Here is a 13640-nt window from a genome sequence, read left to right as displayed (position 1 = left end):
TTGCTAGTGAAATAACAATGATGCATTATCATGCGAGTCCAGGAATTGTTTTTAAAAGGACCAAGAATCACAAAGGCTATCTTCACAAGTTTTTAAAATATTTTTATTATATTGCATGAACTCTTTTAACATCTTATAAATTTTAAGATACACTGTAGCAATAGATCATTAGTACCATAGCAGTTACACACACATGATATGCCACCCCTGACAGAATAGAAAAATGAAGAAACTTAAAAAAAAAAAAAAAGATTGAGCTACAGGAGGTCATGAAATTGAAATGAGAATGAAATAGAATTCTAACTGTGTCTCAAAGAATTAACAAGTGGCAGTGACTGCTTGTTCTCAGTATTTACAGCTTATAAGTGATGGCCAGTATTGTCTTGGGAACACTTGGAACTAGTCTTCTGAGATGCTGTGTGGCTCAATACTGAAAACAGCTCTGCATGTTGAGTCCTCCTTTCCTTCCACGTTACATCCACTAAATTGTAGTTCATGCAGTTGCTGAGATCGGAGGAAACAATACGAGGCAGTTACTTTTGAAGAGCATCAGCTGAAAAAGGGGTACTTGCTCTTATTCGTGAGGCAGAAAAAGCAAGGACAGCTGGAGCTACAGTAAGCAGGAGAAAGATTTCTGAGATCAGTACTCCTGTATCAAGGACTCCTTTCAGTGGCAGCCACACAACTCTCATGTCTGGTTTCAGACTGTTCCCAATAATTGTAGCTCACAGAACTGGGTTCCTGATTCATTTTGTGCTCTTAGGCAACTATCTTATTACACTTACCCAAGTGTAAGTTTTCTTGAACTAAATAGGACTTACTACTGAGGAACCATGTGTAGGACAGCAATCTTGGCATACGAAGAACAGATAAACTTCCCAACGGAACAGCTTATATGTAAAAATACTTGTTTTTTTTACAAAGACACTGCATTTGTTGAAGTACAATAAACTTGTGCTTTAAAGTAGAAGAAATGTATCAGCAAGTGGAAAATGTACAAATATTTGACAAGTCTTTTATTATCTGTAAAGTTACTTTAAATTTCAGTTGGTAAAATGAATTGATATAAAATTTCAAAAATGCTAAGAATTATCAGAATTGCTTCAGAAATCTTAATAATGAAAGGCTTTATTTGAAAGGGGTGGGATGGCTTCCGATGCTTACCAGCAATAATGCTTTTAATGTTTTTCAAAATATAAAAAAGTAAAAGTTAAAATAAGTTTTAAAATATTTTAATATTCCAAATGTTTAGAAAGTTCAGTACAACTAAACCCAACAAGTGTAAATGTCATAGAATTTGAGGGAAAACATTAATATTTTATAAGGCTGTAATCCTAACATTACTTGGATATAAATTCCATTTAAGTTACTTAGAATAATTTTTCTAAGAAAATGTGCTTAGGATAAGGTTGACATCTTGCTCTTGTTTTTTTTTTTGTGCATACTCCAAAATCAGTGACAGAGTTAATTGATATATAAGTGGTAGCTTTTTCTGAACGGTGCCAACAGAGTGCATGTTGTGTGGTGGTCACATGTTTGGGTACTCCATGTGCGTAGAAAACTTAAGAAATCTGAAAATGTTCAGCCTATCCTTCCTGACATGCATTTTTCTATGTACAGAGAATATTTCTATGTACTTCTTTCCTGTATATATTTTCTTAGTTACATTTCATGCAATAATTTCTTTTGGTAACTCCCCCCCCTCAACTCTACAATAAATTCTACTCCAAGGATGGCTGTTGTCCTATAGGCCAGATCCACAGCTTACCTTCTTCATATTCAGAAACACCAACAGATAGTGCTGAAATGTGTTCCTAGTACACAAATTAGGTTAGGATACACTTAGGGTGCATACAGACAAATATACTGTGAATGGTGAGCTAGGAGTGAGCTCAGGAGAATGCTGATCAGTTTGTTCCTGTGGTATCACCCACTCTGGCTTCCCAGAACTATTTTAAAAAATAATAAAACACATTGATTTTAAAATAAACCAAGAGAAGGAACTTTCATGCTATGCTTTAAGAAACACAGCCCATCTGAAATATGGGAGAATAAAAGTCATACCAGCTTCTACGTACGTACACTGGCATATTGTTTGCACTGCATAAGTGGAAGGAAGCCAGCCTCACTATACAGGGAGAATGCTTGCTTTCACTGCTGATCTCAGATGAATCTTAACAGCTTTAGGCCTTGAAGCTGGACATTTGTACTTGGAAGTAAGTTCCGCAGAAATTAACTGGATTTACTAGATAAATGTGTTTAGGGCTGCAGTGTTTGTTATTTTTCACAGAAACAGAGCAGAACCAAACAGGTTCAATACAGGTTCTCTTCCGATCTGTTTTCTGGAATAAGAGAACTCTCAATCATAGGAGGCTGCCTTACAGAGACAGATCATTGGGCCATTGAACTCATTACTGTCTATGCTGGTTGGCCCTGGCCCTCCAGGACTTTAGAAAGGAGTATTACACAATTTTAAGAACTCGCTGCACCATATGGTCCTTTTGCCTTCACTTTGTCATTTTGACAGGTTTGCTATCAGACTGGAGAATTTGCTTAATACAAAGACAGTTATGGACTGGCCCTACAAGGCCAATTTTCCCATGCAAGAAAGACATTGGCTAAATATATGGATAAGTTTATTCAAGAAATTTCAAATGGCTCTTTTGCACAATGGACTTGCAAGACTGGGACCACAGCAAAAAAAAAGGAGGCACATCATCAAATTGCTTAAGTACTACTCTGTCTCATATCTCTTTTAAGGCTATTCAGTAGCACAGGGTTGTTTCTGGAAGAAATGTCTTCTACAAAGCCATCATTTTGGCAAAGTTCAAAATAATATGTATCTTGGACACTGAGGGGCACATTCTGCCCTAATGTACAAACCTAGTTGTTCTAAAAATGGAGCACAATTTGGCTCAATACATACTGGAGCAGCACATGAAAAGCAGAAGTCCGCATACTTGAAATACCATATCAATAACAAGTCCCTGAATTATTATTTTTGCCCCAAGTATATACAGAGAACAATGCGGTGGAATGTTATACAAGGTATCAAAAAAGGCTCTGATGTTGCATTTTAGATGAAAAATGGCAGCTTTTATCTCGCTGCCTTGCAGGACATCTACATCAAACATTGTATGGTAAAATATCCGTATCAGACACTGATTGTTAAAAATAAAATCTTGTTGTTCACTCACTGTGTGCCTCTTCCCCATGATGATGCAACCCAGCAGTGCTTCTTCCTTGTCAAATGTCCAATTTCAGAGCACACAATGAAGGTTGCATTCAGGCTTCTTCTGCAGCATGTGTGCGCTCCCCAACAGAAGTATCTCAGCACATTTTAAAACCAGAAGCTTTCTTCAAGTAATTGCTGAAAAGCAAGAAGAGCTGGTTTGCACTTTTAGGAAGGTGTAACCTCTACGAATTGAGAAATGGAATGTTACCGGATTCTGGTTGTCTCTTATAAACTGAACATTTACGTTTACAAATAAGACGCAAAAAGCCAAGGTGACACCAGACAGCAAAATGCAGACATAACTGTAATTTTAATTTATTGGAATAAGTGGCCTCTCTTCTCTCTTCTTCCAGATGTTGGACTTGCTGTCTCTTTTAGTTAGAGGTGGCCTTCCCCGTTTCTTAGCTGGAGGAGGGCTAGCCTCATGGTCTTCCGTTTCTTTCTTCTTAGGCACCTCTTGTGTGTGCTGCTCTATGACTGGATCAGTCCCCCCATCTGGCATGGGCTTCACAGTCTGATCTTCAGGGGTACAAACTGTGGTTCCACTTTCACTACTACTGAGATCCAAGTCTTCCAGGTAAAGGACCTTAGAATGTTGCATGCTTTTGATGAAGGTTTTCTCCCTCTCCAGTTTCCGACTGGGATTATGCTCATTCATGTCCACCCCAGAGTCCAAGCTAGTATCGTTACTCTCTGTCTTCCTGCCCTTCTTGAGGTCTATGAATGAATGCCTCACCTGAGCTATTGGCTTGCCATCCAATGAAACAAACCATGCCCGTGGATGTGGAGATTGTTTTCCTTTTGAAAGCTCCAGCAAGGTTTGCTCTGAAATGCCTTGAAGTTCGGATGAAAATGGTGTCATGACCACAGCTTCGTTTAGCGTCCCTGGAACAGAAACGGATTCCAGCAAGCTATTGGTGTAGTGCCCCCAATTTGCAGCTTGAGGAGATAAGCCTTGTTGGCTATCTAACGCAGCTGATTCATCTCTGGAGGTTGGCACCTGGAGGTGAGAGTGCATGGGCATCTTGGGTAATGTCTGGGTATAACTTTCCCGACTCATTGGCTCCATCATTGGGCTATAGACTAATTGCCCCTTCCTTGGCAAAGTGGCAGACTTGGCAGTATGCAGCTGCTCTGGAGAATGGAACAGGTCAGATGTTTGAAGGATGGCAACAGGTTGGCTATAAAGATGCACCAATTGGTCTGGGAGGGGAGTGAGACCATATATTTCCTCATTCATCGAGAGGTAGTGGTTCCGTTCTTGCAAGTCTCTAGCAGGAGAAATGCTGCCACCAATATGTTTTGCTGGCTGTAAATGCCTCACTCCTATGCTAGGTTCCAAGGACTGGGGTGAGCTACAGTGAGAATTTTTGCTGGAGAACTGGTATGTAATACCTTCTGTGTAGATTTTGAAACTGTCGCGGCCTTTCCTCTCCTCCCCTTCAGCTGAAGCCCCTCTCTGGGGACTATAAGAGGATAATGTGGCTGAAAACAACTGAGACTTGTCATCTGGCTTCAGTGAGCCCTTGGAAATGCCAAGGTGATTTATGTGAGTTGTTGATGTTGTCTGGTCCTTTTTGGAGATATCCCGTTTTGTCATATTTCTCCTCCTCTTTTTTGACTGACCACATGTATCCCTAAGGAAAAAAATTGGGGAACCAATAATGTTAAAGCTCTACCTTGCCCACCAGCTGAAATCCTGACTGCAGTTAGGCTGACATCAATGGGATTTAAGCTACCTGTTCAGGAGAGCAGCCTAGATATGTAACACATCCATTTTGTGTCAAATGACATAAGAATTACACACCCTTATAGGTTATCTGCATACCTTTTTTCTATTTATAACTGTTGCTTAGAAAACAGGGAAGAGTAGTACAGAAGAATCTTCTACACATGTGACTGCATGGACATAACAACATAAAAATAGCTGGATCAGGCCAATGTCCCATCTAGTCCAGCAGGCTGTTCTCAGAGTGGCTGAACAGAGGACTGCAGAGGCCATACCTCAAATATATTTTCAAAACAAGACTGAACCATCATTCAAAGGCTCCAATAGACAAAAGGATGAAACACATGAATACGTTGTGTCATAATTGCACATCGCTATAATCTTGTTACTTACCTGCAGTAGCAAAGGAGAACTGCAAAGAACCCAATTATAATGATGATGGTGCCTCCCAATATGGCTGTAAGGAACACTGTGTGGTATGCAGTTATATCCTTAGTGACCGATGCAAGGATGGAGTCTAAATTTATAACCATTAAAAAGGGAGAGAAAAAAGAAGGTGATTTCTTGTGCAAAACTGGATCCAACAATATATGGTGTCTTCCCATCTTTTCTTTACTTAACATTGTGTCACTGGGTGTGCTGCTGATTTTTCCAATCCTCATTAACACAGGGGTGGCTCACAGTTTAGATCAGGCATCCCCAAACTGCGGCCCTCCAGATGTTTTGGCCTACAACTCCCATGATTCCTAGCTAACAGGACCAGTGGTCGGGGAGGATGGGAATTATAGTCCAAAACATCTGGAGGGCCGAAGTTTGGGGGTGCCTGGTTTAGATCCATGTTTTGCCATTAAGAAGTGCCTATGTATACATACTGTATATACACACACATTCAGACAATATTGATGGGAATCCTGCCTCAGTCAAGACACCAGAAATGCTGGGCTGGGATGCCTTAAATAATATAGCCCTGTTTGCATATTGTTTGTGTGTATGGCTTCAGTATGAGGCCTTGTTTTAGCCTTGTCTCTAAATCTATTTCTTTCAGTAATCACGTTACATGTGGTTGTGTGAGAAGAAAACCTCAGTGGGCAAGCTCATGCTCCCAAGTAGGGGATGCAGTGTGGTTAAGGCACTTCATTTGCAGGGAGGAGCTTGCCTGCTGGCCTTTCTTCTCGTGCAACCACACAGTTATTGGATGACAAAGGTGCAAGGTTTGAGGGCAGGGCTAAAAAGTACTTGAATGTAAAAATGCCTTACATTCAAGTAACCTGTGAATCGTACTTATATTTCCACTTGACCAGGGAACTAAGCCTATGATTCCTATTAAAGTTGGGAGGAGGGCATTCTTCCCTATCCCATGTTCCCTGAAGGAGCATCTCCGCCCCCATCGGTCTGCCCGGACACTGAGGTCCAGCACTGAAGGCCTTCTGGCGGTTCCCTCATTGCGAGAAGCCAAGTTACAGGGAACCAGGCAGAGGGCCTTCTCGGTAGTGGCGCCCGCCCTGTGGAACGCCCTCCCATCAGATGTCAAAGAGCAAAACAGCTACCAGATTTTTAGAAGACATCTGAAGGCAGCCCTGTTTAGGGAGGTTTTTAATGTTCAATAGATTATTGTATTTTACTTTTCTGTTGGAAGCCGCCCAGAGTGGCAGGGGAAACCCAGCCAGATGGGCGGGGTATAAATAATAAATTATTATTATTATTATTATTATTATTATTATTATTATTATTATTATTATTCTGACCGCCAACTTGCACATAATTATTCTCCTGCAAACTACAACAGCTAAGTTCCATTCAATGATTTCACATTTCCATGGGATACCTCTAGTTCCAGGCAGTGGAGCTGCTATCCAGTAACCAAGACTTGGAGCAGTGTATGTCCATACAAGATGATTCTGTGCATCCTTCACCATGCCCAACCCACGATTCACCCAGGCACCTGGGAGAAAAAAATATGCTTTCTTTTAGAAGGGCAAGGTGCCTTTAAACCAAAGCACAATAAGCCCTGTCCAAAACTCTAAAGGTCAGATGTGCCCGTGATGTTTCCAGCTGCATGAATGGGGAATCTGTGGCCCTCTTGTATTGCCGGACTCCAGCTCCTATCATTCATGTGGAGCTGTCTTCAAACACTAAAACAAACAGCTAAGACCTTTTCTGTTCAAAAGTTCCAAGTGCACATCAAAGATCTCCATGTAAACGAACAAGATGTCAGAGTGGGGAAACAGCATGTGCTATAAGTTATGCCAATTTGCATTTTTCATGTACTCTTAAAAGACAAAATTAAAAAACAACAACAACACAAAAAACTGTCATGGTTAATCCAAGCTCTCATGTGCCAAGTCATTAGGTTCCTGCTATTTATGAGTGGGACCTGACGGAGAAAGTCAAGCTACTTTAGTCTCCAGGTGGGGTAGGTAAGCTAACTGTTAACTCTGCTTCCTGCTTTTAAGGATTTGTATCCCTGGAAAGGGCACCCACCTGAGGTTCAAGGGTGTGTGATGGCAGCCTACTTGTTAGCTTCTGGCAAGGCCCAATGACCATGGACTTGACCAACTCTTTGACTTGGACTAAGTGAAAATCTTAAAGCTACACAGCTTCAGCCCTGTGCTAATGCAGAACAGAGAACACACTCACCAGTTTTCATGTCGAAGGTCCATGCTGGGATAGGATCTCCTGCTTTGACAGCACTAGTAGGCAGGAGAGGCAATGTTATCTGAATGGGACCATCTACGTTCAGTTCTTTCCCAGCCGAAAACAAGTTTACACATATTGCAGCAAGGGGAGTTAATTCAATACTTTTGAAACCTAAACATAAACAAGGAGATGATCTTATTTCATTTTCAGTCTGGGTGTGTGTTCCAAATTAGTCATCTGGAACCACAAAAGGTATGTAGTCATAACATTTTTTGAATTTCCTATATGCAAACCAAAGGGTTATTCTACATATAAGTACAGCTGTTTAAATTATCTGCTTTTTATTATAAAAATGGAGAAAGATGGCTATTAATGCATTTCCAAATTAACATATATTGGTCCTCTAAAAAATACCATTTCACAATAATTTATTGGGAAGAATATTTCAGTGAACATTCTAGCTAGCATCTCCAAAAGCTCAACATCTTTTTAAAAGGAGCAAATCAGTATTCCACCCAGCAGCCAGACTAGTTTGCGGAAGCAAACATTTCCCTCTTTCTCCATTATACTTTTTGTTTATCTGGCTACTGATACAGAATGGACCTAGACCCATCACAACCACAGTAATTTTAAAAAAGTAGGAAAATATGTCTCTACACACGCTCAATTTCAATAGCCATTAGTAGTGGAGGCAGTACAGAAATAAACCACTAGATGGTGATAAAAGGCATCAAAATAAGCTTTTGTATTTAATCTTAATTATTTAACAGTATGACAGCACTTAAATGGTATGGAGCAGCACTTATTAAGAAACTGCCAGATTATTGGTTCATCTAGCTCAGGCTTCCTCAACCTCAACCCGCCAGATGTTTTTGGCCTACAACTCCCATGATCCCTAGCTAGCAGGACCAGTGGTCAGGGATGATGGGAACTGTAGTCTCAAAAACACCTGGAGGGCTGAGGTTGAGGGAGCCTGATCTAGCTCACGTTGCTGAACTACAACTCCCATCAGTCCAGTAAATATAGCAAATGGCTAGGCATGATGGAAGTTGATGTTCTGCAACATCTGGAGAGCCAAATGTTTCCTACACCTCATCTACTTTGGTGGGCAACTGTGCTTCAGGATTGCAAACAAAAAAATCTATATTGCAGGTGACAGAATTGTCACCATCCCTTTACAAAATGCAGTAGGTTATCTGTACTATGATTTTTGTATTTTAGCACATAGAGTAGGGTAAGTGTACAATCAGTAGCAGGGCAAACAAAACTCAGCATGATACTCAGGGGCCTACAATAGATCAGTTCAAAATGAATTTCGAAGATGTGTGGATATTAAAGTGCTTTTCCACTTTGGCAAACAACAGCAACCGTGGAATGGATGAATCGATGTAACTCGGTTAGCTCAGAACAAACACACACTAATCTGAGAGGCTGAGCATTAACCAACCCTTTTTCTAATCTAAGTCAGCTTTCTGACATTCAGTTTATAAACATGGGATCTACTTATAAACATGCAGGGGAAAACTGAATCAGAACACTATTATGTAAAAGAAAGAAAAAGAAAAACAGCAATTAATTAATATGCATGTTCCCCTGCAGCATCTAAATACTTAGACATCTTAAAATATTAACTGTATCAACTAAAATATTCATTAGCTTACTATATATCCAAGACTTCTGCATTTAACCGTAAGAATTCTAATTTCTATGCCCAGTCAAAATGTTGTGAAAACTTTCCATATGCATGATGTAATATTACACCTTGTCACATTTGTCACTCTCCATTTCTACAAGCTAACAGACCTGTACACAAATGACTCATCTTGGCACATCTTGCACAGGGAAAGAACAGAATTAAGTATCTGAATCCTTCTCAAAATGTGCAAGATGTGGGTCACAAGAAAACTGTCAAATATCATGTATCAATTAACTTCCACCTGCCCCTAGGATAAAAACTGGGTGTTTTTTGTTTTGTTTTTGCAGGACCACATAAATAATTTAAAAAGAAACACATCAGAGAGATTTCAGGAGGATCGGGGGGGGGGAATGAAAGCTGCTTATACAGCTCAATAATGAAATCATATTTTTTGAGAAGGATCCGCACCAGTGTAAGGGGAATTCCAACTCCTCCCCCCCTGCATGCCCCCAGAGGCATCTCTATATCTGGCTCTGAAGGGTTGGAAGCAACACCCAGAACAGATTTAGGGGATGCCTTGAAGGTTCTGTCGTGCAAGGAAAGAGGTTGGGCTGTCGGAACCTTACTCTTAGCACTGGGTTGAATACACTGTGGCAGAGAGACTTAATTCAAAATAAAACAAGGGAGAATACACTGAAATTTTGGTGAGAGGGCTCCAGTGTACAAGGAACAAAACTAGGACCCTCGTACCTACGGGACCGCCTCTCCTGGTACGCCCCACGGAGGACCTTAACGGTCTACAAATAATAACACCTTGGAGACCCCAGGCCTCAGAGAGATTAGGCTGGCTTGACCAGGGCCAGGGCCTTTTCGGCCTTGGCCTGGTGGAACGCTCTGCCACAAGAGATCAGGGCCCTGCGGGATTTGACATCTTTCCGCAAGACGGAGTTGTTCCGCCAGGTCCCCTTTTCTTTTTGTATAAGAACAAATATGAAAGAGGCCTCTCAGCATTCTCAAAGGCCCATATAAGATCAGCGTAAACAGTTGGGCCGATGAGCACTTACTGTTCCCAACCTTAACCCTGCGGAAAGCCATCTAACTAGACTTTACAGTGGTACCTCTACTTACGAATTTAATGCGTTCCGAACGCACATTTGTAAGTTGGAAAAATTTGTAAGTCGAATCCCATAGGAATGCATTGGGAGAAAAAAATCGTAAGTCGAAGCAACCCTATCTAAAAATTCGTAAGTAGAAAAAATCCTATCTCAACTACATCCAAGATGGCGGACGGAGCTCCATTCGTAAGTAGAAAAATTCGTAAGTAGAGTTATTTGTAAGCGGAGGTACCACTGTAATTTGATTTTGACCTGTTTTTAGGAGGTAATGTAATTATTGTTTGACTTTATACTAATCAAATACTATTTGATGTTAGCCGCCCTGAGCCCGACTTCGGCCGGGGAGGGCGGGATATAAATAAAAGTTGTTTATTATTGTTGTTGTTGTTATTTAGAATACAGTATTCTGCATTGACATTTTTCTTTCTGTAAATGATGTGGGGATCTTGAGTTGGTAAGAATTTGAACAATGGCATTGTTGCCAATATAAATGGAGATTTAAAAATTAATATAGTTATTGGCCAATCAAAGAAGGTGGAGACAAATAACTTCCCTCCTCTCTTGCAACAAGCTGGGGATGACAAATCTCTGTCAGCAACAAATGCAGGGGTGTGTGCTGGCTCTGAGCGTACCCCAAATTACAAGATGAATCAGGGTGATTCAGGGAATGTTCTCGCGAGTTGGATCACACAATTAACAAGGTGTTCTGAGAAAAACCAGAGACTCTTTACACTTCCAAGGTGGATAAATTGTTATTCAGCTACAATATTACATTTCAAGTCCTAACCGGTGGGTCTAAAACCTATTGCCGATAATGTTTTAAAGGGATAGTCTTCAGATCCCTGCTGTATATCTTCAAAAGCTAGTGGAAAATCTGACATACCTGACTTATTTAAAAGAATTCCAGTTGTATAAAGAAAATGGTCCACTTTCAAAAACTGCTGGGGCACTGTAAGGTAGGCTGTAACATTTGTGATATGGTGGTTCATAGGAAGTTTTATTAAATATTTTGGAAACTGAACGCTTGGTTGAGATTTGGCATCTGAAAAAGAGGAAGAATTCAAAGCCAGCAATTTCACAGTGCTTCTTTCAAACAGTTAACACTTCTGATTGGCAAAACATTTAACTGGCATTCAAAAATTAATGTTCAAGCATGAACCACTTGCACCTCTTATCAATGTGCATTCAGGTAATATGCCACATTTAGGTGTTGAGATCCATAATAGTATAACGGTATTTGTATAGAACCTAGGCTTCTAACTGCTCCAGACTCTCAATACAGTATGTCTAACAAAATGATTTTTAAACTCCCTAACTATAACCTTGTCATACCACAGATACCCATGCCATCCAAACCTTAAATTGTGACCTTCTAATTCCAAAATTCTTTTATTTCTCAAGGTCACCCACTCCTTCATCCAAATTAGGCAACTGGCTGCAAAGTACAGTTTCAAGTTAGCCAGTCCCAATCCTCCCCTTTCCTTTGCCTCTTGCTGTACTTTCAGTTTAACTCGTGTGTTGTTGTTTTTTTACCTTGCCATAAAAACTTAGATAAATCTTTTGTACTGCTTTTACTTACCAGATAGTTTCCCAGTAATTAAAACTGTATCCTCAAACAACCATATATTTGCCTGGCTTTGGGGGAACAGTGAGAGTGTGACTGATGAATATACTGTGGGAAGACAAAATGATAGGAATATATTACTACAAAGGTTTATGTACTGGAAAAGAAAGCTAGAAAAAAGACTTACAGTTCTGCAGAGTGGTGAAATTTAGGACACCACAGTGATGGATAGAAAAGAGGACTGGTATTTCACATGGAAACCAGGAATTCAAAAGCATTTGTTTCCTGCTGTAAATTTGCAAGAGTTTCTTGTTATGTGCAAACTGGGTTTACAACCCTTTCTTTAAACAAAACTAGAGTTTAAACTAAGCAGAGTTTCTCCACTAAGGATATAATGAGGCAATCTGATTAGTTTAAAGTAATCAATTTCAAAACTATATGCCTACGCACAAGCTGTTACTTTTATGCATTAGTTTAGGTTTGGAATTTGTTTTAGCCTTTTTGCTTTAGTATTGGGGGGGGGAATAATATAACAAAACAGACGAGGCATTAAAAAAGGATGCTTTAGTTGAGATTTCAGCATTGCATGGGGTTGGACTAGATGACCCTTAGGGTCCCTTCCAACTCTATAATTCTATGACCTGAAGCACAGGGTAAGAATTGTGCCATTCCAGACTCATCAGGAAAACACATGATTATCGTTTGAGACAATATGCTCCAGTTTCTCAAACTGTTCCGCCTCCTTTAAGATAGTCTGTATTCAATATTTGGGGCAGACCTGCAGTAATTACAATATTTTCATGGAAGCATTTGATCTATATTTTATATCTCTTTCAAGACAGCGGCACTTACCTCTGCAGTTGCATTCAGCACAACATACTTTGCGTGACTTCATTAAGTCACATTCATCTGATGAAAATTAGATGGATTACCAAAAAGAAGGAAGAAAGTTCAAGTGCATTCAGTTTAATAATAGGATTTTAAAAGGGGCTTACTCACTCGGCATTCTTCCAGTCTTCCAAGGCAAAGGTGTTAACATATAACCATCTTTATAAGATGCAATAGTTAAACTTAGACCTAGTTGATAGGGAACTTGTATCAATACTGCTCCATTATTTCCAGTCAGCGTAGAATTTGTTTTTGTGTAGTTGACAAACACTTCCACAATCGCTTGGCTTAAATATTGATGGCTGATGATGTCGTTGACTTGCACTTTCAGTGTAAACATAGATCCTAAATGAGACAAAAGGCGAAAGACAACAATCAATGTTACATATGCTTTGAAATGATGAGTCTTTAGTTTGCTAGTTCCCTAGCTCAAGACAATGCTTTTTTTCACTCCAGAAGAAAATGGTCCAACTAAGATAAAAGAGCTGGAGACTTTAAATCTGAATTCTTGAGGAAATACACTAATGTAGTTCACACAATGGTAACTTGATTTGCAATAAGTGCACACGTCTGCTTAAAACAGGTCAGGATCAGATCGAGAAGAAAGCACAGTTCATACATCACTGGGTTGTGGACTCTATTCCTGCAAATAAACTTGCATTTCACCACATACCTCCAGCAAGTGATGCACTGGTTTTGCACATATCACCATACACACAGGACCGGTTCATACAACTTTGAAAAAAAGAAGAAAAAGGAGAAGATATCGACTGGGCCATTGCACATGCACATCCAGCTATGTTGCACATTGCAAGAGGTGCATAGTGGAGGGGTAG

The 13640-nt window shown here is 40.0% G+C and overlaps 1 protein-coding gene across 1 annotated transcript in view; it reads right to left on the bottom strand.

Moving 5' to 3' along the window:
- Positions 1-85: 85 nt before the first annotated feature.
- The window catches only part of FAM171B (family with sequence similarity 171 member B), a 31930-nt gene continuing 18375 nt past the window's right edge, over positions 86-13640 (bottom strand). Inside the window, exons 2-8 of the mRNA XM_035133458.3 lie at positions 12916-13149; positions 11932-12024; positions 11236-11394; positions 7602-7772; positions 6790-6906; positions 5358-5481; positions 86-4872 (exon numbers count right to left, since the gene is read on the bottom strand). Coding sequence (XP_034989349.3) covers positions 3546-4872; positions 5358-5481; positions 6790-6906; positions 7602-7772; positions 11236-11394; positions 11932-12024; positions 12916-13149 — 2225 coding nt within the window. The 3' untranslated portion in view covers positions 86-3545. The remainder of the gene's footprint in view (positions 4873-5357; positions 5482-6789; positions 6907-7601; positions 7773-11235; positions 11395-11931; positions 12025-12915; positions 13150-13640) is intronic.

The sequence above is a fragment of the Zootoca vivipara genome, chromosome 1, assembly GCF_965207765.1.
Source record: "Zootoca vivipara chromosome 1, rZooViv2.hap1.1, whole genome shotgun sequence".
In the NCBI taxonomy this organism is placed as follows: Eukaryota; Metazoa; Chordata; class Lepidosauria; order Squamata; family Lacertidae; genus Zootoca; species Zootoca vivipara.
Note: the sequence above shows the minus strand (reverse complement) of the source record. Positions and strands in the feature narration are given on the sequence as shown.